The 27,458-nt window shown below is 34.6% G+C and overlaps 1 protein-coding gene across 1 annotated transcript; it reads left to right on the forward strand.

The window, feature by feature from the left end:
- The first annotated feature begins 285 nt into the window (after positions 1-285).
- On the forward strand, positions 286-26,893 carry LOC136972944 (prominin-1-like). Its single transcript, XM_067267605.1, has 5 exons — positions 286-397; positions 12,089-12,337; positions 24,997-25,058; positions 25,781-25,989; positions 26,665-26,893. Exons 2-5 carry the CDS (start codon positions 12,100-12,102, stop codon positions 26,825-26,827), a joined length of 672 nt encoding a protein of 223 aa, XP_067123706.1. The 5' UTR covers positions 286-397; positions 12,089-12,099; the 3' UTR covers positions 26,828-26,893.
- Positions 26,894-27,458: the final 565 nt, after the last annotated feature.

Raw genomic sequence — 27,458 nt, forward strand, 5'->3', positions numbered from 1 at the left:
AAAATTTAATAATCTTTAAATTAAGTAATTTTCTGTAAAAGTCTAAAGAAAAATTTAATAACCGCATTTAATTATTACATTTAAAAAAAAAGATAAAATTAGATAAAATTATATTTGCTAAAATAATTTGACGAAAAAATTCTAACTGGTTTTAACGGGGAGTCGAAAAAATAAACTAAATTGTTATTCATTTTCGGTAAATTTAGTTTATTCCGGAATAAAACTTTAAACGAAATTTTTAATGGAAACACTTCTCGATATAATGTATTTTAACGTGGCTTTGTTTTACATGCTGTGTGGGTGGGTGTATTAAAGATAGGACCATCTTATCTGTCATTATCGACACTTTGTGAAAGCGTTAAACGAGATAGTTCTCTGGAAGTACCCGGACGATCAGGTCAGTTTCGTTATAACATTAACCTACTTATATAAACGTTTCGTCGGGGAAATTACGGCAGAAATTTCTTCCTTTATCTTATTTATTTTATTAATTTGTATGGAAACCGAATACAGTCGAACGTTTTCCCGTTTGTGATTTAAAAGTCCCGTGTATTATTACCGCGATAATCGTATTGCCGGGAAGGAATACGATCGTCTTATTTCTCTGGTGTAGATGAGTGATTTATGATAATTGATCTCGTTAAACCGACTTCGAAAATGTATTTCAAGTAACCTTTAAAAATCCACTTCCAAAGCCAGTTATGGCTATTATTATTATTATTTCGTTATATAATCATTTATTTTTTAAAAGTATTTTCTGACGTCTTCGGGAATACTACATTGATTTTTAGTACTTTAAAAGTACTTATAAGTGTGATTCGAAAGCCGGTTAACCGAAATATTTCCCCTGTTTTGGGCGTGTTTTTTTTTGTTCATGTTGAAATGGATGGCTTTTCTACAAATAAGTGTTGTATTATGCGTAGAAAATATACTTTTTTAATACTTTTTTCCAACTGGAATAAAATTTTTTAAATATTTAATTTATGACGGTTTGGATAGAAACAAATTAAACAAGAGATTTTAACGATTTATTTTAAAACTCTTCGAACGTAATTTATTTTTTATTACGTTCTAAATAGGGATAACGAAATATTTTACGTTGCGCGGAAAAGTATATATTTTTGATCGGAGTGGGGCGATTTCGTTATTATTAAATAATAAAGATGAGAATAATTTAAAACTATATAAAGTTATGGAATTTTATTCCGCACGTAACGCAGATAGGTTTATATGGAATTAAATCTGCCTAATCTTATTACCTATCAATACTTCCCTTTTAACGTTCGCACATGTATCGAGTTAAGGCTATAGATCAAAATATTAAATTCGCATTCAAAATAATCCCTATATAATAATTATTTTCTATTTAAGTATCCAATTTTATTAATAATTTAACGAAGTGTACTTTGGTCGATTCTACATTTGTTTTTCGGGCCGCAGCCGTGCCGGTTCGGCTAGGCCCGCAGGGGGGCCCGACTCGTCCGGTACAAAGCTTTGGTGAAAAATTCCCTGGGAGTGGCCGAGCCGTCCGATTCCAAAGTTTATTTTCCATTAGAAAAATTCCGTAAAGGCATTTTTTAAGATGGAATACACTCCATTACTTATATTTGCATTTTTTATAGGCCGACTTATACTGGAACGTATAAAATTACAATATTTGCGTTGGGACGAGATTTCGAAACGGCGATTTAATATTTTATGGAATGGGCCTACGTAACACCGGCTACTAAAATATTTTATCTAAGACAATCATTTACATTGCATTACTCTGTTGACTTTAATCTCGAATTATCGTCTCATCCTTTTTAATACCAATAAAATTATATTGCGCTAAAACGACCCGAAAGTGATGTATATATTAATTTACGCTATATTTTAGTTATATATTTATATGACTTTGAATTTATACAGTTCTTTATTATAAAATAAAAGTACGACTTTACCGTTACGTAATAAATATTTCTTTTAAAAAAGTGTCTTCTTTTTTATTGTTTTAAATGAAATAAAATTAGAAATCGATAGAAAATTTAATACTTTTTGCCTATTATATTATATATAAATATAATATAGAAAAAAATATGATGATAATGGAGATTGAACGATAATTAATTGTACAAAGTACAGATGTATTAGATACGGCCTATTCTCGAAATGCAGTGTTATAATCTAAAACGAAGGTTTTCATTAATCTGCAGATAAGATAGACAAACTTATTACTCCCACCCGGATGGGAGGAGTTTTGATTCGTAACCCATTATTTTTCAATCGTAGAACAATAAATGGTTCTTTAAGCTTAAGTTTCTTCTTTGATTATTAGAAATGTTCCTTTGGTTTAAGAATTGGAATAAATGTTATCTCTTAATTGCATTAGAAACTAAATTTATTTTACACGCGAATTATTAAAGTATTAAAAATTTTGAAAATCATTTAACCTCAAAGTATAATAAATTTCCTTTCTTCCTGTTATGCCGGACGTGCACTAGTATTATTATTTTGGCATTTCCGATGATTCAAATAGGATGACCCAACGTTCCATCCGTTTTTTTGGAGTTCGCGTACTTAATTCTGTATTTTTTTGGTCAAGAATAAATATATATTTCCTTATGTAGCACTAGAGAAATTCACTTTTGGTTACGGTTACTATATAAACTCTTCAATTTCCAAAATTTTTAATACTTTATTTTACAAATGGAAGTTTTCTGTAGTAAGATGTACCGGTTAAAAAATCTACGAAAAACTGAATATAAATGAATGTAATTTTAATATTTTTTATATAGGTTACAAATGATAGAAACCATGCTTTATTACCAATTTAAAATATTAGAGAAAAACTTTTGCTATTATAATTTATTGAATTTTAAGAATTAAGAGTATTGCAATTCGTTTATTAAGTTATAAATTGCAATTTTGTTTCTTTTGTAACGTCGATTAGTTATTCGTTCATTATTTAAAAATGTCCTTACCCGACATTGTTTAGCTCAACGCATTTGATGTACACCGTTGGAAAGAAAATATGATATATAAATTAATAGAAAAGAATTGCCCTTTAAAATCGAGTCCAATCGGTTTGATGTAGGATATCGGTGGCCGGTTTTGATAAGATCGTGTTCCTCCTGTGGCTTTAGCTCTAAGTGAATGGTAGTGATAGAATGAGTTTCCGATCATTCCTCCGGCGACCGACCAGAAATAAAATTCTCGAAGATAGAACAGAATAAGGTTTGACCATTTTATTGTTACTTTTATTATATTTTATCGTCTTTAAAAGCAAGAAGCATAAAAATAAAGAAAAAAGCAGTAATAGATTACATTCCGTTTTGAAATTAATCGAAAGAAGACCGCGCTAAACATTAATATTATCTTAAGTATTATTGTTAGAGATGGGACGGTTTAACGTGATAATATCAAACGCTAACTTCACATTACAGTAACTTTTACATTTACATAGCGTTAAACGAATATACAAAGTTTATTGTAGTAAAAACGTCTTTCCACTACCATCGATATCCAATTTGGCAAGCAACTGCTTAAATATTAATTAAATAATTATTCATTTTAATTGTACGTAAATAGTTTAGCAGGTTTTGTTAAAAAAACAATTCTTATCGATTGCACTACATTGTTTCTATACAATATTTTTTAACTAAAATTAGTTAATAGATAATTTATTATCTAGCTAAAAAACTAGCTTCGAAAGCTTGCTAAACCCTTCTGCATAAGGTCTACAGCAGGGGTGGCCAACTTTTGTGCACATAAGATCTACTTTTTATCGTAAAAATGTGTCGCGATCGACTTGTCGTCATAGGCATAGTCTAAATGGGGAGGGGGAAGTGTGAAATACATACTATGTTTATACACTGTTTCAGTACGAAGTGCACTCACTGCTTATGAGTCGAGTCATAACTGCATGCATACAGTCGCGTTCGGTTACAAATATAATACATTAAGTCAAGACATCGCTAGCGATCGACCAAAATTGGCTTGGCGATCGACTTGTTGGCCACCTCTGGTCTATAATATTGATAGAATACATATAAACTTTATAGCCTACGTATAAACGCATGCTGTGTATTACAGACTATTATATTAGAAGAAATGTTTGTGAAGTTGTAGGAATTTATAATTTTATTTACCAATTTTTATCAACGCCGCATTTTTTCCCCTTTTATTTTTGACTTAAAACTCGTTAGGTGCAAATAAAAATTTGGTCGAGGCGAAATTAGTTTTAAGTGTGTTCGTAGTCTATTTTATTCACTCGTTTGCGCTTTTCGTCTCATTAAATGATTCAAAATGTTTTCCTGCTAGTGTGTTTTTTTTTTTTATTTCGCCGAATAAGTGATAATCACTCGGGGCCAAATCGGGCGGACGAAGTGGGCGTGGTAACGTTTCTCCATTCGGATCGACTAAAATTGCACGGTATAAAAAACAAAACAAAAAAAACGAATTTCCGCTGAGAAAAAGTGTCGAACTTAATAGAATTTAAGTCGAAAAAGGCAATATAACGTGAACGAAAATTGGTAAATAAAAAAATTGTAAACAAATACATAGAACTTTGTAAACATCTGTGTCGAATACACGTTTAAATTAACGTATTATTTAATTAAAACGTGACTTCGGAGACGTTAATATCTTTGATATCCATTTCAATAGCGACAAAATTGTGTATCGAAATTAGCAACTTCTACTTAATGTTAGAATCGTATGTTGACCGTGTCAAAACTTTTGGTGGGAGGATCATCGTAATTCCAGAAAATGTTCGGGTTACGTCGATAAATAAATATAACAATTCATCGGGATAAGGGACGTGCCGTACCTCACCGGGCTTTCGTCCGACCTAAACCCGAAATATTTCGTCCTCCAGGGAACGGATTCCGTTTTTCCCAAACCTATTAGAACGTCACTAAAATGAATATACGTCGTTGGTCGGTGCCGTCCAATCTCGATGCGTGTTACGCCTGCCCGTACGACGAATCGTAATGTAAATACAGTAGAGAGTCGTTAATCCGAATCCCGGTTATCCGAATCGTCGGTAATCCGAACGCTTTCCAGTCGGACGGTGTCATGCTGAATCGAACGTTTTTGATAAAAATTATACTTTAGAAGTAAATCTAGTATGTTTTTATATTCTTCAATATATTTATTTTGTTGTACAAAATAAAGAAATAATTTTTAACGATACAATAGCCTCGATTATTATTATAAAAATTTTCGTTAGGCTTAAAATCGACAAAAATTCAACGCGATGGGACACGCAACGGAGAAAAATTCAACACGAAGCGACGCGCAACGGAGAAAAATTTGAACATCGGATAGGTTAATATATTTGTTCGTACATGATCGGTTATCCGAACAAATCAGTAATCCGAACCACCCCAGTCCCCAATTGATTCGGATTAACTACGCTCTACTGTAATTATTTTTACGTAAATTATATCTCGAGTAAAAACTTCTTAATTGTAAAATCTAAAATTAAGGCCAGGCTTTAACTTAACTTTTCGGTCCGTAAGTTTAGGCCGGGGTTTCCCGACCTTTTTGTATTAAAAAATAATACACTTACAGTACTGTACATATACAATATATCATATTTGGAAAGTTTTGAAAACGATAGCGAAGATATTCAATATTGTTTGATTGTTTAATAAATGATTATTTACTAAACAATTAAACATCATTAAAGTATACTCTATATGCGCGTACTGCACAATGTGTGTGCAATTTGCTCGTCCACTCCTAAAGAATCGAAAGTTCCGGTTTAGGCTGAGCCTACTATAGTTTCGGAGTCCCGACCGTAACCGAAATACCCACACACATCTTAATCTCCACACAGACCAGGTTATCCGTATAGGCACTAAAGTACGCCTTTATCCGAGTGGAGCGGATAAATCTGGAAATATCCAAAAACGGATGGAAGAAGAAAAAGTTAAAATTCGAGCTTTATCCGGTTAATGTGGAGTACTCGTTTGGGTAGAACCGAATATACAGTAGACTTTGCCTTTTTACCGGCACCATTTTTTCAGCCACTACGCGGATGATGGGAACTGAGCGATATTTGCGATGTTCTGGCAATATATCACCACGTTTCCAGCCAGTTAACCACGATTTTTTTCAAACCGAATCTTTTCCTGTTACGATAAACTTCTCAAAAACACTCGTAAACTCCGGCACTACCACTCATCTATATAGCCTAAATCCACTAATGTCTGAAGGGGATTTTTATTAATAACTCTTTCCGCCAAGAGGGCCTCTTCTAGCAAGCCCATTATGGGTTGGGTCAGGCCCACAATGGAGCGACTGGGTGGTGAGGGACGGGGACAACATATCCGGACCGACCAGCCCCCGAAAAATTCCTGGGGATTTATCGACCCGTTCGAATTCGAATCCTGGTCCTCCAGAGCGGTAGGCTGTCACCTTGACCCGTGAGCCATCCGGCCGTCTGTCTAAACGAGTCCTCGGATCCAACGAACTTTACAATTTATACATTTTTATAAAGTGTGTGATTTATCGTCCCTTCCGCGACCCTCGATTTGTGTTAATTCGCTCTCAAAAAGTGATTTTTTGCCGAAACGATAACGTTCGCTTCTCTTGCTTTCCGTTAGGGGCAGCACCGTCGATATCAATTATTCTGTCTTTTCATAATATATTCATAGCTTTCGATTTACTTTTAACGCCGGTAAGGGGGTGGTATTTTATTAAGTAACTAACACGTTAAATGTTTTCGTTACCGTTATAAGCTAAATATAAACAATTCGTAAAATCCACGAAATGATTTCTCACCATACGTTGAATGGTTCGTTTCGGAAGCGCGTGTTCTTCAATGTAATTTTTTAAAAACAAAAAACAAAAATTGGTGAGTATTTTAAAAGTAAATATACCGTTACCGTTACCACAACAATGTCCGGGAAGCAATCGTTAACTCATTGACGGTGAACGAAAACAAAGCGAATGGCTAAAACTATTGAACTGACAGTTGGATGTGGATTCGCGCCTCACTAACTGAGTGAAGTTTTACGGATTTTTACCTTTAACATCTAAATAAGTCGAGTTTCCCTGAAAAGTCCTGGGAAGCAACCCCCTTAGCGGATCACCCAAGTGTCTCGTTGCTTTATTCCACCAATCTAATCTGAAAGACGGCCAGACGGCAAGGTGGCAGCATAACACTCTGGGAGACCCGGGATAGAATCCGACTGGTCGAAAAATTCCTGGGGATTTTTCGGTGGTGAAATCCAGATGTGGGCCCCATCCCTCACTACCCGGCCGCCCCATTGTGGGCTTGGTCGAACTCATAATGGGCTTGTTAAAAGAGGCTTTCTTAGTGCTTACAGGACGGAGTAAAAAAAATTAACCAGAAAAAAAAAATACGAATTCGCATAGAAATCGAGAAAAACCGCGAAAACCACTTATGTTCACGACTAACCCAGCGGCAAGCATTCCGTCCTAATTTCCGGTCCCAACGATTTAACAACTTTTTAGCATTCGGTATTTTGTTTTATATGGGTGCGAATAGTTCTCACGGGTACAAATGGTATTAATCGCTCAGCTATTAAATACTATAATATTCTTTTATAAAGAGCACATACAGCAATATTAAATTTGACACAGCTTTTTGTGTGACCATTACAATTCATATACGAAGTTTTATTTAATTTTTAGAAGTAAAGTAACGGTTGCCAACTAATAGAAAAGACTAGAGTACCTAGATATCAGAGTAGCGACATACGAGTCATCGCCGCCATGTTCTGTCGACTTTCATAACGTGGTCTATGGGTTTACATTAAGAAATTACGATTTTTTTTTAGTTTAATAAAGCATTTTATTCGTAAAAATGCTTTATTAAACTAAAAAATCGTAATTTCTTAATGTAAACCCATAGACCACGTTATGAAAGTCGACAGAACATGACGGCGATGACTCGTATGTCGCTACTCTAATATCTAGGTACTCTACGAAAAGACAAATGTAATGCGCGTTTGGTTTAACGCGTAGATCAGCTACGAGTGGATCTAAATTTGTGTACTACTGCAAATTTTTGATTCGACGCTTAGACTCGGACCAATCGGAATCTTTGTGCAAACGATTTTAGTAATAAATAAAATTCGAAATAAACCAACTTTACATCCGAATTTCGGAATAGTATTCGTTTAAACAATCGACAACGGATCTCCCTGTGGCAAATCTCTAAATAACAAATATTTCCGAATTTTCCAGTCGAACTGTAGCTATCAAATTTGAAAACAATGCTTCTATATATACGAAACACCTATTAATTAGACCAAGTTTCAATAACTTGATCAAGATCATAAAAATCAAAGGCCTTGGGAAAGTCAAAGAAGCGTGAAATCACTCCTTGGTTTCTTGTAATTATTCGGTGAGATAATTAATATAATGAAGACGTTGCGAAGAGCGCTTTTTCATTAACGAAATCCAAACTATACCAATTAATTATATGTATCAATATCCATTTGTTAAGTTTACGTACTAAAACTGAAAATATTTTACGAATTGCCGATTGTAAGGAAATGGTCTAATTAGATGGACCGGTTTTCATTTTTGCTTATTATGCTTATCTTTACCTTATTTCATTCTTGAGATAACACAATTTCCCAAAGCAGAATTATAAATCTTACCCAATGCTATTAGTGAGTTTCCGGCATTTTTAACAGAAGAATGATATAGTCAATTCCGGCAATACTTAGTTCTTAATTTGCATATATTCTGGCAAATTTTATTGTCTTCCATTATTTCGTATAGATTCGGATAGCCGTAAGGACTAGGAGTCACGCAATCATTTCAAATTTGTTTCCTTACCAATTTAAATAGAACAATTAGGAATTAAATTCATACCATTTTGTCAGTGCTATACTACGTTCTTGATTCCATTATCTCGTTCTAATTAACCCGGTTCGAAATTTGCCAGAATTCTCGCAGGCTAAATCCAAAATAAAACTTTTTTGCTTCGCACATTTTTTAAAATTGTGCTTCAATTTTATGTAGTTTGAATAGGTCACTGATAAATCGATACTTCCAAATTTTTTCAACGCATCTAACAGTGCAACACATTGTGACAAACCGAACCAAACTATCAATACATCGGTTTGCGACGATTTCCCACCAGCTTCGCTTAGGTGACTCAAATTGTTAGTAGTTCCAGTTCCAAGGTCGAAGATTCGGACTGCTCCGAATCAATTGCCGTGGCCCAATTTGTCACATCATCACGGAAATCTCTTATTTTCTGATTAGACCGATAAAACTTTTTATAAGACTTGATTTCGTCTAATTGAACGATGTTTCCTCGTGTGTTCCTATCTTATTCTTATACCGCATCGAAACAGGAAAGTGATCCGAAACGTATCGAGAAACTTCTGATCTTACTAAGGGCTTGGCACAACATCATTAGCCATTATCTATTTACTGATTTGTCCTTAGATGATACGTAGGTAAATTCGGCTAGGAAATTTCTCGTTACTCTCCGATTTAGAGTAATGGATTCATAGTGTATAAGCAGATTTTATCAGTTATTTTCCGAATTCATTTAACTTTTTTGCCCTTTTGTCTGGTATTGAAAATGCTCTCAATTATTGTCTAGATTCAAGTTCATTAGACTACCTATCGCCCACATTTGGGCATATAAGTATATCGTCATCAAAACCTTCGACGTTATTGACCGGTAAAGTTGGAGTTACGCGCACTTCCATAACGCAACTTTTCCTAATAACCCTTAAACGGACTTTTTCGCGCCAAAAATAAGTCACCATTTAAAACTGCGACCGAGCAGTGTCCTGTTATCAATTATTTAATGTATTAGAATTAACAACTTTTAAAACATAAGTAAAAGTTCTGTTGTTGTTACTATCTTCGGGTAAACAGATATTTTTCGCGTCATCTACGTCAATCTATGGCCGATAGTGCACGAGCGTCACCAGTTTTGCTTTGTTATAATTAACACGAGCGTGCTAGTTTCTTTGTTAACAATGCCAACGTGCTTGGCTTTTGTCCATGTGTTACACATCCGAACAAGACCAATCGACGGTAAAGGTTGGGTCGGTTATATTCGGACGGCCCGTCTCCCGAAAATTTCCTGGATTTTTCGAGCCGTCTGGATTCGATCCCGGATCCTCTAGAGCGACACCTCCCTTACCGTTCGGCCACCCAGCCTCCGAAGTTATAAATTTTAGGCCTATAACTTTTTAACTAAAATTGTCCTAAATATCTTTGGACCTAGATATGCATCTACTGTACTCAGAATTTCGATCGATTTTACATTCCCGGCTGTTATAATGTAGCCTATATCAAGTATGGCGATCGGTCAAAAAATGACCCCAAGATTTTTACATTTTTGGATTCTGGATCTAAAAAAGTTTGGGGAATTCTTCTGTATGTATGGATGAATAGATGTTAGTGTGGGGGGTACGATATCATTTTCACCCACTTTGAAGCTTAATAACTCCTATGCCTTTTGTCGAAGTTTTCTGAAATTTTACAGACAAGTTTATGTATTAGGAAGATGGATGCTAGTAAATTTTGTTTGGTAAGGATCAAAAGGGTGGGGAGGTTTGGCACTCGAATCCTCTCTACTTGAGTGGAGACGGAAACGGATTATTCTTTATCTGCATTTACAATATTTTATGAAACTCGTCTCTACCCTGAAAATTAATCATTTTGCCATTTTATAATAATAGTATAAAAAGTTTTAAAATAAAATCTCTAAACAGATGGCGCCACACGCAATTTTAAAGTTTGGCCGGGTAAGTTGTGTAACTCGTCGCTGGATTTTTTTAGTTTGTTAAATAATAATTTAAAAAACTGAACATAATAGTTGTTTAACTTTCTTTTAACACATTTTAAAAATCAGTAAACAGTCGCTATCTTTACGATAAAAGTTTATTAGTTTACTTTCTATTTAGTCAAATAAATTTAAGCAAGCCTGACGTAAGTTCAAGCAGTTTTACTGTGAAATATAATTTATGAATTATAGATAAACGTGACTCATTTTTTACACATTTTATGAAGTACAGTATATTCTCGTTGTAGTCAAATATTTTCTATTTACAGGATGTCATTTAAAAAACATTGTTTTAAATTTATTACTACTACTAGATTTTTCCTGTCGACTCTCCCGTCCTTTCGAGTCATCCGTTCGCTTAAACGAAAACTGGTCGACACACGCCTTTAAATAGCGCCACTCCGAATACTCATAAATTGCCGAATACACCATTTCACATTGCAAACGACGTTACCGTATCAAACTCGAACAAGTGTACAAACCTCGTTACTGCACATGATTCTCATTATTCGATATACTTCGGTTTAGAGCCATACTAGATTTAGGGTGCATATGCTGTTGGAATCAAACTGATCCAAGATTACTTTGATCGTTCAAGTTATATACACAAATGATCTGTAGCTATCTGATCAATCTATCTGCGTATACAAACGATATCTAGGATCAACTGGATCGCGATCAAACTAATCTGAGCGGAAGGTGGGATCGTTTGGAATTAAAGATAGATGGCGACTATGGAGGTCGCCATCTTTAATCTTTTAATCTAAAGCAGCGTTTCTCAAAGTGGGCGATAACGTCCCCTTGTGGGCGGTGAGTAAATCTAGGGGGCGCTGGAGGCAGGGTACTGAACGGTGACCAAAGGCAAAAGTTGGGGTCACTGACAGCCGTTCCCTTTTCTCTGTTAAACAGATAAGAGAAAACATTGCGTTTAATGATTTCCAGATGTTGAGAACAATGTACGGCAAGGGCACAAAGTGTGAGATTCATAGAAAAGTCTTCCTAAGAATGTTTCCAATCCTTTCTCACACAAGAGAAAATGGGTTAGGGGGCGTTGGGTATAACTTTATAGACAAAGAGGGCGGTGGATTGAAAAACTTTGAGAATCACTGATCTAAAGTAAAGCACAGCAAAGAAATGTTTAACTGTCGACAATGAAACGTATTTAAAGTTTAACCGTATTTGGTTTTATACGCACTTCTATTTTGATTTATTTATGAAAGCAAATTATAATAGTATATTTATTTAATAAAAACGAAAATTAATGATTTTATCAATACATTTATTTAATATATTTTTCTTTGTTTTAAATAGGATTCCCAAAGATGAAGTTTTCCGGTTATTGGCCAGTGTTATTGATTGTTAGTCTATTTTATATAAAATGCATCCAAACAACCGACGAATTCGAAACCGAAAGTAGCGATTCCAATTTTGTACTACCTCGTGCTAAATTCCATTATAAAACTACTGCCGAACACTTGGATCAAAAGTCTATGGTCGGATGGTATAAAATGGCGAATGGTTTCATTTCTGCTGTCCATTCCAAGTCTGCCGAAACTGTTGGTAATTATTGTTTATATTTAAAACGTTTTATTTGCTTACTCTGAAGAGATTTACGTTTATATTAATTTAAATTGTAATTAATCGGAACATTTCAAACTCGTAATGCAGATATTGCACAGATATTGCGATTAAAAAGACATCTTAGTCCCCACGGGGGAGCCAAATGTGAAAGATAATTTAAGAAATATTTCATGGCAGAAGTTATATAATTAACGGTTTTTCTTTTTACACCAGAATAATCAAATTACATGTTATCGAGGAAAAATATTTAACGTTTCATTAATGTTTTCATCTAATTTAATTTAAGAATATCTATGGCATAACGAATCAAATAGTATCAGCCAATACTTTTACTACTAAGAACTTTTGTATAAAAGCCCTAAATCATTAATCACTAATAGTTATAAATAAAACTCGAAACGGATGTGTGAAACAGTAGTAAAACTAAGCTGCTATCGAGTGGAGCATTCCTACTTTCAGAAATAGATTTCTTCCGCTCGACATTCCTTTCTGATTTTCTCACCAACGAACAATATTTCAGTGGGATCATTTATCTTATTTTCTTTTAATCTTTGTTTATTCGCCATAGAAATTAGCGTAGACACACGAAAAATAGTCTTTATTCGTGTATTTACGCTAATTTCTTACAGTTTAGCCAGGAGACTATTTGTTTATCCGTGTCGGAAACTGCCATATTAAACAACAAACGTTTGGGAATATTAAAGGAGCGCCGAAAGGAAGGTGTATAAGCCTCTATAAGGGCGGAGAGAGACTATCAGGGGCACAGATCGACCCGTTACGGTCGTCAACGTTCCTACCCTCCGGAACGAGGGAGGGGCGCCGGATCTTACGCTGCATTCGGGCACACGTAAGGTAACGCGAGTGATTGCAAACGTGGCGTTATTTCCAGGAACCCATTTCAAAAGTAGGCACGCTTTGTTAGAATTTTACGGTAGTTAAAACGCTTATTTTGGAGATTAGGATTCAAATTTCAAGTTCACACAAAGTTTTTTTAAGTGATAAAAGATCACGTGTCATCTACATTCCACTTTGAATTATTTTTGTCAGTTCACGATGTCGACTTACGAAGTAGGAAAGCTATTGATACACACAAAATTTAGGTTCTATCCCTCCTGGTAATAAATAATAATCTTTGAAACTCCGTATAGACCTATTATGTAAATGGTTATTTCATTCCATCTGTTGCCGATTACACACGCAATCCTCAACAAATAACACGCGCCACTTAGTCTTTTCGGCTCTAAGCTCCTTTACGCGGAGAACATTTTGATCGACTTCTAAATCGTTAGTGTATTTTGTACCATAAAAAACATCAAAAACAAATATTTTAAGTATCTAAAACGAATACGATTTCCTATGGAAATAAAATACGAACGAGAAGGAATAGTTTAATAATACATTCCGGTTATCGTTATATAAACACTAGCAGATAAGCCCGGCGTTGCTCGGGCAAAAAGTAACGATAGCGAAGATTAAAATTATTACATTACAGCCAATCTTACCCGTTTTCACAGAATACAAGAATTAGGTCCCCATGTTTCCAGACTAATTAGAGAATTTTTAGATGGGTCTAAAAATATGATCGATTTCCCGCAAAAAACCGCATCTGCGCCTGTAAATCTTGCACACCGCTTTCTCTTAACACTTCCATTGTTAAGGAATAAACTTCTTTCACCCCCACGTGGTACTCTACTAAAACGCAGTTAAAAACAAAAAACTGCATCTAAAATAGTACAGTAGAAGCAGAGTTCTTTAGGATAAGCCTTAATTCTTTCCCTCTTCCTTGTGGGGAAATTTTCAAAAATCCGTTCTTAGTGTGCATTCTCGTAGCGTACCCTATTAAACGCAGTCAAAAACGCAATAAACTGCATCTAAAATAGTACAGTAGAAGTAGAGTTCTTCAGGATAAGCTATAATCCTCTCCCTCTTCCCCGTGGGGGAATTTCGAAAAATCCCTTCTAAACGCTCTCCTCTACCCTGTGTACCAAATTTCAACTCCTAAGCCGTTCGGGCTCTGCGCTGGGTCCAGAAATTCGAGTGTGTTCTGGAATGTTCCACAATGATCTAGGATGTTCCGGGATGTTCTCGAATACTCTCGAATGTTCTGGACTGTTCTAGAAATTTCTACACGACGAAACTTCCAGCCCTTATATCTTCAACAGCACGCGCTTCAGGTAAAAACGGGAACCTTCATGAATGGGGATAGAGGGCTACCGCACCATATAACTCCCTTGATCGTACCGGGACTCGTTTGAGTTTTAGCGGCACGCACATTGTACAGTACACTTACTTTTATAATATATATATTGATTGAGATTACGTAAAACCGATATCTAGTAAGATCCTTGCACAAACTGATCGAAACTCTTTAAACATATAAACTAATTTCTTTAAAACATGTCTCGGAAAAGACAAAAATATTTATAACTAGCAGGTAATCCCGGCGTTGCCGGGCAAAAAATAAGAACATACATTAAGATTAGGTAATTTCGTACTTCTAACCCTCCTATTGTATTATATCACAGAATTTGGTTTTTATAACTACAAAGGTTATCTTACCGAGTGCAAGAATTAGGTTCTCCCTCTTCCCCGGCTAATTAGAGTTTTTAGATGGATCTAAAAATATATTCGATTTTCCGCAAAAACACAAAAAAAACCGCATCTGAAATAGTATGGTAGAAATAGAGTTCTTCGGGGTAATCCTTAACCCTCTTCCTCATTCACGCAGGGAATTTCGAAAAATCTCTTTTTAGTGTGCATTCTCATGACGTACGGTAACTGTACCAAATTTCAACTCCTAACCGTTTGGGCTTTGCGCTTAACAACAACCACCAATCTCGATTATAAGATCGACCGTGATCTGTACCAATGTTTTGCAGCAAAGCTGTCCTTCAAATATCGAATTTTTTACTCCCTAAAAATGAAAATCGTGGGTAATCCTTTTCCGCACGTTTCGACTGCCTTTGTTTCATTGGTGACACTTTTGCGACTCCAAAGAGAAATTCTGGCTAGCACGCGATTATAATTTACCGATGTCTCGTTTTAACTAATGGGTAAGAAAATTCTGAGAAGTGCGTGCACTGGAATTTTTTATAATATTGACATTAATGAAAAAAAATTAAATTCATTATACGTTTTTCGGTTAAAGTTTACAATCCTGCAACCTCTCCTACGTCACGAGAAACTTTCGGTTTACGTACGAGATCTGGGAAAGAGGAACGTAACGGGCAAGACCGAGATTATCCCTAGCGGCTTTCTCCGCCATTGCGTGACGTCATAACCGTGCATACAGCACATTTTCTTAAAATGAACAAACATGCCTAAATTTACACATAATTAAAAAGTTAATGGAAATAAAATAGTTTAATTAATCATAAACTAAGAGATTAAAACAAAACACTCAAAATACACTTACCGCGTGGCTCTCAACCGTTCGTCGTTCTGTTAAAAATGCAGAAGTGCCTTCCAGGTGATCGTAGTCTTTGCTCTTCCTGTTTTTTTTTCTTTTTTTTTTGGTACTGCAGGCACACTTTGTCTTCCAAACTAGTTACCTTCCATAACCAGGATACGCATTAAATGTATGCTTTAACATATTGTCAATCCTTTCGCCTCGACGGTTAAATTTACCTTAGGTAGCCAAAATGGCGGCTCGTCTCTGATTCCAGCAAACAGAAGGGAAACAGTGGAGACTTACGTTCTAACCTAACCTATTCTAATAATTTGGTTGGTAGTAATTATGGTAATTTATTAGAGTAGGTTAGGCTTAGGACGTTTCCCTTCTTCTGTTTGCTGGAATCAGAGACGAGCCGCCATTTTGGCTACCTAAGATAAATCTAACCGCCTCGACTAATTGCCGACCATTTCATTAACTTCTTGTACATAAAAGAATATAAATATGAATCTGACAGTTCAACAAAATGCTCGGGAATATTTTTACGTTCCTTTACGTACTGTACGACTACAAACGCTCTATCCTTTGAGTACGAACTCCAGTCTCGGGATCAACAAAATGCTCGGCGTGGGTTGACTGTTTTACGACCAATTTCATAACATTCCAAATCGTCTATACGTAAATATACTTTCCATTTACCAGTGTAAACTATCGTCCCAGGATGAACAAACATATTTACAAATCAATTTAACGTTTCTTCGGATCTATCATTAACGTCAGTGACCGTCTTCTCTGCATACACTTCCCACAACCCAACGGTTTCTTCATTTTCTTACTTTTTCTCGTACTTCCTTTTACAAATTACTGTCTCATCTATTTCGGGTCTTACCTATTCCACCTATTTTCAAACATGACAATTTATGGAGGGCAACCATCGTTACGTCTTACAAATTCCTCCACTCCAGTTCTGTGGCTAATTCCTAAAGCATTACAATAGTGTTTGTCAAATTACATCCCAAGCCAAATACGTGCCAAATAAAAACAACTATTTTTTTCCCAACTCATTACCATCTTAAAGTTCCTTGGCTGGCACTTTTCGAAAATTTGCATTTAGAACAACGATAAACAGGATGATTCAAACCCACTCGCGGCTTCGAGAACTTAATCCTTTTACACTTCTCACAAATACTGTGGGTACACAAAAGACCCATTTTCATAGAGAATTTAACATCGGAAGAAATCCTCACATTCAATCGTAATACTTCTTTGTATTCTCCTCGCAACATCACAACATCCACAGTGGTGCGCGAACGCCAACAAATATCCATAATTGTTATTCTTTTGAAAATCTTACTAATAGAAAAATTAAACTCACACGTACAGTACGAACGCGTATAAAACATTAAATTAAAACGCAATCCAATTATACCGCCACGCATGCGCAGAGACAAACTTCCTATAATGGGAGCTTCGATATGCAAATTTAAAACAGGACATACCATTGGCCAACAAGATCTCGTAGGTAGAGCGGAAGTACGACGTAGAAGTAGGTTGTAGGATTGTAAATTTTAACCCGTTTTCAATATTAAAATACCTATAGAAATTCTGTGGACGTAAATCTGTCTTTTATTTGCCAGGAAATTAGTCCGTAACAAGCAAAATATTAATATTCTAAGACAAATTATGGTTTTCGTCGTAGCTACGGTACACTTAATTGCAGGTTTTGTCGGCGTAGTGTCTGGGTGTACGCTTTTCTACCTTAGCTCAAAACTCGATGAATCACCGGAAATAGCGATGCAAGTGTTCGAGAGTAATCTCCAATGATTTTCGTAGATTCGTTTAATGCCCGAAGCCGAATGGCATTTTATGGACAAAATTATTAATAAATTAATACGATGGCATTTTTTTTCTATTAAAGTAAAAATTTCGACTTTAACGCACTAATTAGAGCCGGGGGAGTGTCCATTAGATTAATGAAGTAGATTTGCCCAATGCCCGTGTTAAAAAATTGAGATATTAATTAATCTGTTTCTACTTACCGTACGTTTACGTAATTAAAACGAAGTATGTACGACAAGTTTAATTTGACAGAAAAGTTTTCTATACGTCTTATTGCTTACCTACTCGCCTTAGTTCTGGCACTGTATAAACGCATCAGAAAAAGTGCTTCGGGCTCTTTAATTATTATGCCTTTGTGTCCTTTTTAACTCTATTTAAAATTTATTTTGTATACTAGTACTTTCTATATATTAACAGGACTTATTATACTGGAAATTATGGATGCAGATATTTAGTCTTGCAGATCAAAAATAATGTTCTTTATTTAGTTCACCGGGCTCTTTATTCGGAAACCTGACATCGAATTAAATGTTAAGTTTATGCACGAAAGAATTTCGTCGTACTAAAACATACGACTATATAAAATATCATTTGAATATAATAGTCACCGTGTAATTCTTATTTTTGTATATAACATGCCTCCCTGCTTGTTACAAACAAAGTTGAGTAGGCTATCCAATTTATTCGGATCGTTTGTGGCTCGGATTGATTTAAAATATATCCGACACGAATAAAAAAAAATTTAAAAATTAGAAGGAAATCAATTTAATGTTTTTGTCTACAATTGATAATCATTAAATTTTTAAAATACACTTTTATAAAGAATTTTTATCGTCCAGAACGGAAATGGATAGTTAAATAAGAATTTTAAATTGAAATTAATGACGATAAATATTTAAATAAACTTTTTTCTTTTGTTGTTCTGATTATTTGCGAGATGTTATTTATTATATTTTAACGAATGATTTAATTTTCGTCCGCGTATGCTTTATTATTTATTTTATAATGACTAATTCTATCCGTTTCGTTATATTTTCGTCTCTATTGGCAATCGACTCCATTCTCATATATGGAGTCGATTGCCAATAAAGACGAAAATGTTTTGTTCGCTGGAAAGTGTTAGTTCTGCATTCGTAGTTGCGACTTTGCTTTACTTATTTGTAAGGGTCGGATTTACGTGCGTTTAAAATTGCAATTTATGTTCATACCAACGCAGATAAAAATGCCTGAAATATGCATTATACGTGTCGCGTTTAAAGTATCGGTGATAAGCACTTTTTTAAAAAAAACATTTTCTGCCCGTGAACAATGAGAGGACCCATTTAATTAATCTCACCGTGGGTTTGGCCCGGTCCACAACCCGACGACCGGGTGGGAAGGGATATGGCCCAATGTGGGGATACTATAGATTACTACCTATGGAATTTCGGGTCTTTGGGTATATATCTGAACTCAGGAGACCGAGACGAGTTCAACGATACCCTACTTTTGGACCAAAGACGAAAAATAAAAAAGTTATCATACTTTTTTCCAGCGATCGCGCGATGATTGGGAGTCGCGTCGCTCTCTTCGCTAAGTCGGCCTCGCTATCGCGATCGGGAGTCGCGTCGCTTGCCGTTAAAATTGCCCTTAGTAGACGTTTCCCCCTTTTTTTAACTTTGTTCTAGAACTACCGTGAATCAATAACTAGTGACGTTTAGCACATAGCGGCCTGCCGGCGGCTCTCCTCCGGGAGGTCAGTCGGGAGCACGAACAGTCGGAACGGCCGCCATGTTCGTTGCCATAAAGCCCTGGTCACACTATGCGATTTCCAGCCGCGCAGACGACCACAACTGCAACAAGCGCGAGTCGCACGCGTCTTCTCGTGGTCACACATTGTTCGTTGTCGTTGCAACTCGGAACACGTGACCCTATAATAAACCAATAAAATTACAGTAGCTTGTTTTTGCCTACTTTCGTGTGTTCACCGACATTTTACGTTCTACTTCAGAGTATTTACGAATTTTAGCTACTTTTCTTATTAAAATAGCAAGCAGTTCCTTTTCTGGAATGAATAAAAGAAAAAAGGCGATAATTTTGTTAAAGCTGGCGAGAATATACGAAGAGAAAAATAAGAAAAAACATTCATGCTGGGTTAAAACTTGGCGAAATGAAAATAAACGGGCTAAACAATCTCGCTTTCACCAGCTGATGAATGAATTAAGGCTTTCGGATGCCGAAGGTTATAGGGGATATATCCGTATGAATACCAATACTTATATATAATTTAGGCGAAACGTTTCGTAGTTTGACATAGCAATTTAAAGTGGGCCATAATTCGATATCAGTCATTATCCCAGAAGTTTTGGATGCTATTTATCAATCATATAAAAGTGAATATTTGAGGGTTGAAGTGGTTTAGAGGAAAGCTTGAATGATTTAATTCATTTATAATCGATATATTTTTTCTTTTATATCAGCATTTATTTTATTCAATTGTATATTTTTAAAAGTAATCAAACTTTTTAAAATAAATCTAACAATAACTTTTATAAATTCAGATTTGATTTATATCAAATATAGCATTTAAATGTACTGAAACTGAGTTAATACAAATGTTATAATCAAGATATGTTGACAAATATACAACACAAAGTATGACGTGGCACAAAGACGTTTTCTGATTAGATGCGCGTTTGCAACCGTCGCGAGTAGAACAAACTTCTTGTTTCTAGCTGCGGTTGCAGTCGCCCGCGCGGCTGGAAATCGCATAGTGTGACCAGGGCTTAAGTAACATTAACCGAAATGGTGAAGCGGCCGGATGGCCGAGCGGTCAAGGTTAGTAGCCTGCCGCCCTGGGGGACCCGGGATCGAATCCGGACGGGTCGAGAAATCCCCAGGAATTTTTCGGGGGGTGGTCCATCCGGATATGTCGGTCCTCGTCCCTCACCACCCGGCCGCCTCATTGTGAGCCTGGCCGAACCCATAATGGGCTTGCTATAAGAGGCCCTCTTAGTGCCCACTGGGCGGAAAGAGTTACAAAAAAAAAACCGAAATGGTGATCGCGCGATGATCGGAAGTCGCGTCGCTCTCTCCGCTCTCATATCGTGTGTTTAACCCTACTGGAGATGACCGTAGTCCGACGTCATGGTTTGCAGACTTTACCGCAAGATGGCAGTACTAGCAACTATGGTGCTGTCTTCGTGAGAGCATTAAAAAAGTATGGTAACTTAAAAAGTATGATAACTTTTTTTATTTTTTTGTCTCCGGTCCAAAAATAGGGTACCGTTGAACTCGTCTCGGTCCCCTGAGTTCAAATATATAATCAAAGTCCTGAAATTCCATAGGTTGTAATCTATAGTACACCCCCAAATGTATCCAGGACGACCTTTCCGAAAAATTCGTCCGGAAATTTTTCAATTCCGGGCAATAACATTCTTTGATTTGCCTTAAACTGACATGTCTTCACCATATTTTGCAATTGCTTCTAATTTTCTTTTTATAGTTCTTAATTTGATCTTCCCCGAGTCTTCGATGTTCCGATATTTGTAAATGAACATTCTCGAAAAGGACCGAACAAATTCAATATGTTCACACTTTTAGTTCTACTGACATAACAGATACAGCCTTTCATCCGAATTGGCTGGAATAGTTGTCTTTTAAAATTTTACACATTTTGCCATGTTCGTGAGATCGTTGTAACATTATTCGTGATATTAATCTGTACTTACGCAAGGATAAAAATACATAATGTTCGTATGTAGCGAAATTTTCATGTTCTTATTTATGTAAATATTTCTATTGTTTTCGAGTCAGCAAAGCATCTAAGTTTATTTTTAATTATTAATTAAAAAGTATTTTCAGTTAGATTTTTAGATTTTTTTTACTCTTTCCGCCCTGTGGCACTAAGAGGGCCTCTTTTAGTAGGCCCATTATGGGTTCGGCCAGGGCCCACAATGGGGCGACCGGGTGGTGAGGGACGGGGCCCGAATATCTGAACGGACCACCCCCGAAAATTCCTAGGATTTCTCGACCCGTTCGGATTCGATCCCGGTCCCAGAGCGGTAGGCTGCACCTTACCGCTCGGCCATCCGGCCGCTAGAGGCTCTTTTAAAAGGCCATTATGGGTTCGGCCAGGCCAGAATGGGCGACCGGTGGTGAGGGACGGGGCCCGACATATTCGACGGACCACCCCCGAAAAATTCCTGGGGATTTATTCGTTCGGATTCGATCCCGGGTCCCCCAGAGCGGTAAGCTGCCACCTTGACTGCTCGGCCATCCGGCCATCAGATTTTTAGATTTTCGTTTCAATACTCCACTAATTACGGTTTATCCAGATTTTTGTCAATTCGGATTGAGTCCAGTCCCGTTTTATCTAGTGGGATAAACGGGATTTGACTATAATTAAAAAACGGTTAATGTTACCTATGGTTCCAAAATGGAGCCTGGTCTCTGATTTCAGCAAATAGAAGAAAGGAAATAGTGGGGATGCACATTCTAACACCTAACCTAACCTATTCTAATAAATGACCATAATTATTACCAACAAAATTATTAGAATAGGTTAGGTTAGGTCAGGTTAGAACGTGCGTCCCCACTGTTTCCTTTCTTCTATTTGCTGGAATCAGAGACGAGCCGCCATTTTGGAACCATAAATAACATGAACCTAAAAACTTTATTGTTTTTCTAAAATTCTTCACTTTGTTTCTGTTCTCATAACTTTGCAAAATATATTTTCCCTCAGAAATTTAGTATGTTTACTTTTTGTGTTATGCTTAATTTATGTCGACTATTTTTCGCCATATTCATTTTAACGAACATTTACTATGCAAATTCGATTTTCTTTTTCATATTATTTTGTGATATAGTGCACTGCAAAATGATTAATCAGTTGTGCCGTTTTTATGTTTATTTTTCCTTCATTATAATACGACATTATTATTTTTTAGCTCAAAACATCTATTTTTCCTTTTGAATTTTATTTTGAAGAGCATTTTTATTTAATAAATTATATAGAAATTTTATAAATAATTATTATTCTTAAGATATATGGGAATTTATATTAAATTCTTGAAGAATTTAATATAATTGAATAACTGATATGCAAAAAATTATGCAAGCTGGGTTTCATACATATTTAATGATTTTTAAAAACTATGAATAATCGAAAATAACTATGAAAAGACCACTTTATTAGAGCATAGTTTACAAAATTACTATATATTCTCTCTACATATACTGTACACAGGAAACTTATTTTTTGTAAATTGTATTCATTAAAAATAGTTTTCAGTTATAAATATTTTTTAAAAAATTATTATAAATTTTTAGTAATTTAATTAAGAAAAATATTTAAAAATTGAAGCAAAATTTTAAATTTTTCTTAAATTTTAAATAATTACATTTTATTAGAGAAACCACACTTTATAAACAAGTTGTTTTCTTTCTGAAACATGTATTATATATACATACTAGCTGACCCGGCAAACGTTGTTTTGCCATATAAATTATTTCTAGGTAATTTCTAGTGTAGACAAAAAATAACTAACTTATTGTAAGTGTGTAAGGATGTGGTATATGCGTGAAATAGGCATGGAGCGCTGTGAACGATGAGGGAATATAAAAATAACAAATGCCAAACATTATTATTTTTAAGTTATTATAATTTATTCCTTAAAATTATATATCATTAATTAATTACGACAGTAACACTAACAAACAATATCAATTTCTTAATGCTATAGCGTGAACAATATTTTTTGTTAGCCCATCTTTAGCTAACACAAACAAACTGGATGGTTTACCCACTCGAGAGCATGCCACGTATAATTGTCCGTGTGAAAAACATGGCGTGCTCAAATCTAAGCCACAAATAGACATCGTTTGGCCTTGGGATTTGTTGATAGTCATTGCAAATGCCAATCTAATCGGAAACTGAATACAAAAAAGACGATAATTGATCAGTTATCGAGCGGGATGAAAAATGATTAAATTACTAAAATGGCTATTAAAAAATAGGGGTTGGTGATAAAAGGGTAAAAATTTAGGGTTGTGTGTATTTTTTAATGCCACATTATAGAAAAATAAAAACAAAAAATTTTGTCCAAAAATTAAAAAAAAAAATGTTAAGGGTCAACAACCCTTATCACTTAGGGGTATGAAAAATAGTAGTAGCCGATTCTCAGACCTACTGAATATGCATATAAAATTTGGTAAAAATCGGTAAAGCCGTTTCGGAGGAGTAAGGTAACTAACATTGTGACAGGAGAATTTTATATATAAGACTAGTTGACCCGGCCACGCGTTGTTGTGGCTCAAAATGTATCTATTATAAATGTATAACACTTCCCCCGTGGGGGGAATTTCAAAAAATCCCTTCTTAGTGTACATTCTCTTGACGTACCCTATTAAAACGCAATCAAAAACGCATCTAAAATAGTATAATAAAAGCCGAGTGCTTCACAGTAAGCCTTAATCCCGTCACTTTTCCCGCTGGGGAATATCGAAAAATCCCTTTTTAGTGTATATTCTGTTGACGCAATTAAAAACGCAAAAAACCGCATGTAAAATAGTATAATAGAAGCCGAGTTCTTCACGGTAAGCCTTAATCCCGTCCATCTCCCCCCAGTATGGAGAATTTCGACATGTATATTATATAGAAACACGTGCGTATTCGAATGCAACGTTGTGTCAAAATTTCAAAGGAATCGGTAGGAACAAACGAACGTTATATATTATTTATATAGATAGATAGAAAATGATCTGCTTCAGTCCATTCTCACAGAAAAGCAGAATGCCTCACAGAAAAGCAAACTTAGGTCGTCGGAAGGTAGCGCCATCTGTTGGACATAAAAGCCTTAATCCATATATAAATATATTTTTGAAAGGGGGAAATGGTGTAGGGGTATGAAAAATAGATAGTAGCCGATTCTCAGACCTACTGAGTATGCATACAAAATTTGGTAAAAATCGGTAAAGCCGTTTCGGAGGAGTACGGTAACAAAAATTGTGACACGAGAATTATATATATAAGATAATATGTAATGATGTACTGTACAGTATATGTCTTCTTAAATCTGTTTACAGAAAATAAAACAATTATACATGAAATTATTCTCAGTAAGTTTATAATAATATTATTATTATTATTTCCTTGTAATTATAATTAGATATACAGCTGATTGTTTTGAATATATTTTTTATTTGTTGTCTATACTTATATTTTATTACATTACATTAATGAATTATTTCCTATGGAGATATCTATATATCTTACTAAGTGCACTATATAGATTCTTATAACAAATTTTGTTCAAATAGAAAAATGCTGGAATCAAATTATATATAAATGTAATTTTAGTGTATTAATTACGATATTATGGTAATAAGTGTTAAAATGAAGAATAATAATTTTAACATTTTTTTATAGATATTATAATGGCATATTTTCTTCGTCAGAAAACATTTGTTGTTCCTCAATCAATATATGAGGTAAAATTCTTGAAAAAATATATGCTTAAATTAGTATATTTCCTGTAATAATCATCCAGTAGACGATAATCTTTTCATTTTTGGTGGACATTTATTCGAGTAAAAAACATTGACATTGTAAGAGGGGGAAAAACATGATTCCAATAGACACAAAACTAGTTAAATCGGAAGAAGGTGGCAAATGTATATAAAGCCAGCAACGAGTTGTTTCACTTTTCCGGCAACATTTAAAACTGCGCGTGGCGCCATCTATTACGATATTTTATTTTAAAAAATTTTTAATTACTATAAAATGACAAAAAGCTTAATTTTGAAGGTAGGACGGATTTAATTTTGAAATCCGTCCCTACCTTCAAAATTAAGCTTTTTGTCATTTTATAATAGGCCTAATTAAAAATTTAAAAAGTTTTTAAAATTAAATATCGTAACGGATAGCGCCACACGCAATTTTATGTTGCCGGGAAAGTTAAGCAACTCGTTGCTGCATGTTTTTTCCAACTTTGATATTGGAAAATATTTTCTCAGTAGTTGATTATTTGATAATATTGAACACCACGAATTATAAAAGATATTTAAGGGTAAATTGTGCCTATTTAGGCTAACGGGTGCAGTTAGATGGGGAATTGTTATAAGAAGAATAATTAACGCGGATGTTTATTATAGGAAATAGAGTAGTTTAAAATTTTCAATTTAAAAAAATCATTGATTACTATCTATTTCAGTTACTAAAACTTCACTATGCACTCATTGCTTGTGTTGTAGTTGGATTATTATATATTGTTATAATGTGGATAACTGGATTAATAGTTTTCTGCTGTCGTTGTTGTTGTGACAATTGTGGTGGTAAAAGAGTTCAGGATCAAACAAGAACAACGTCACTATGGAGAAAGATTTTAATACTTTTCCTATTAATATTAATAGTTTTATTATTGTAAGTATTATTTCTTACATTATAATCGGTAACAGATGTTATTTGTCTATTTAACCATATCGAAAATCAGATGTTTGTAATTTACATACAGCATTTTTCAAATGATGAGGCAGATGATAAAAAATATTGGTTATATGTTACCTATGGTAGCGAGATATGGCGACGGGGAAATTTTTTTCTACCCTACATTCTAGACGGCGACGGCGAATTTTTTCGCCACCTTAGGCACAGACTAGAATGAAACCTTTTCTGACATAAGCATAAATGTTTTTGATACTAACTTGAAGTTTAATTACAGAATATTATGAAAGTTACTAAATTTAGTACTCTTTTTTAAATATGAAAATGATACTGGTATGTTTTACTAAATGGCATAGTTAAAGTTTAAGGTACTGTACATTTTCATTTAATTCATGAAAAACATCATTAGGAACAATAGCCCTACTTGAATTCTGCTATCTTGTATTGTGATCATATCTGACATTACAATGCATTACAAATACAGATTCCAGTTAGAGTTTATATTAAGCATAAGTAAGTTTAACTATTGTTAGCTGTATTAATTTATATCATTATTGTTTTAATTATAGTTTATAATTGATTTTAAGTATTTATAAAAATGTTGTAAAATTTTTAATTAGATTATTATTAACCTAAAAATGTTTTCTGTTTCAGAATTGCTGTTATTTGTATGTTTGTAACACACAATTCTTTAAGTACAAACTATTCCACTTCAGAAAAAAAAACTGATATTTTGTTTGAAGATATGAAATCATTACTTGATAATACAAGAATTGTAAGTAAAATCCATTGTGTGTGTGTGTGTGTCATGGAATAAATAGGTCAGACAATTTTTGTCAAGAACAATATAATGTCATTTAAATAAACTGAATAAAAATATATATACAGGTTATCCCACTTTAATTAATACATGAAAATATCTCAAAAAATTTGCATCCTATATAAAAATGTTCAGATAAAATTTGTACTCTCAAGGGGGCCACAAGCTGGCACTATTGGTTTCCCCATACATGGCACTGTTATTGATGAAACAGGATCAATTTCATTTTCTTAAATGGAAGCCTTTATTTTTTATTGCATATTATGATTCTGGGTCAAAAATAAACAAAATTATAGCCTGATTTTAATCCAGCAGATCATTTTGTCTTAAACAAACTTTTTTCTTTTTATTTACCAGATTGACCTACAAGAAGCCTTAATTACATGTCTTTTTAACATACAAAGAATATAAATAATAATACATAAAAATTGATATGTATCACCTCTAAGCCTAATACTTATTTGTACTGGTATTTTCTCTAGAAAGTTGCATAAAAATTGAAATGAAACAAAACAACAATTAAATACTTACATAACAAAACATAAGAATTGAAAAATGTAAAATACATTGAATATATAAGAACAATTTCCACATTAATTATAATGTTCAATATTAAATATCTTGACGA

This window comes from Centruroides vittatus, unplaced genomic scaffold, assembly GCF_030686945.1.
Source record: "Centruroides vittatus isolate TY-2023 unplaced genomic scaffold, ASM3068694v2 contig_3067, whole genome shotgun sequence".
In the NCBI taxonomy this organism is placed as follows: Eukaryota; Metazoa; Arthropoda; class Arachnida; order Scorpiones; family Buthidae; genus Centruroides; species Centruroides vittatus.

Bases quoted from the DNA above. Each gene is read 5' to 3' on its own strand.
- LOC136972944 (XM_067267605.1), top strand. From the start codon at position 12,100: ATGAAGTTTTCCGGTTATTGGCCAGTGTTATTGATTGTTAGTCTATTT. The intron at 12,338-24,996 runs GTAATTATTGTT...ATTTTTTTATAG, and splicing joins CAAGTCTGCCGAAACTGTTG to ATATTATAATGGCATATTTT. The intron at 25,059-25,780 runs GTAAAATTCTTG...TATCTATTTCAG, and splicing joins TTCCTCAATCAATATATGAG to TTACTAAAACTTCACTATGC.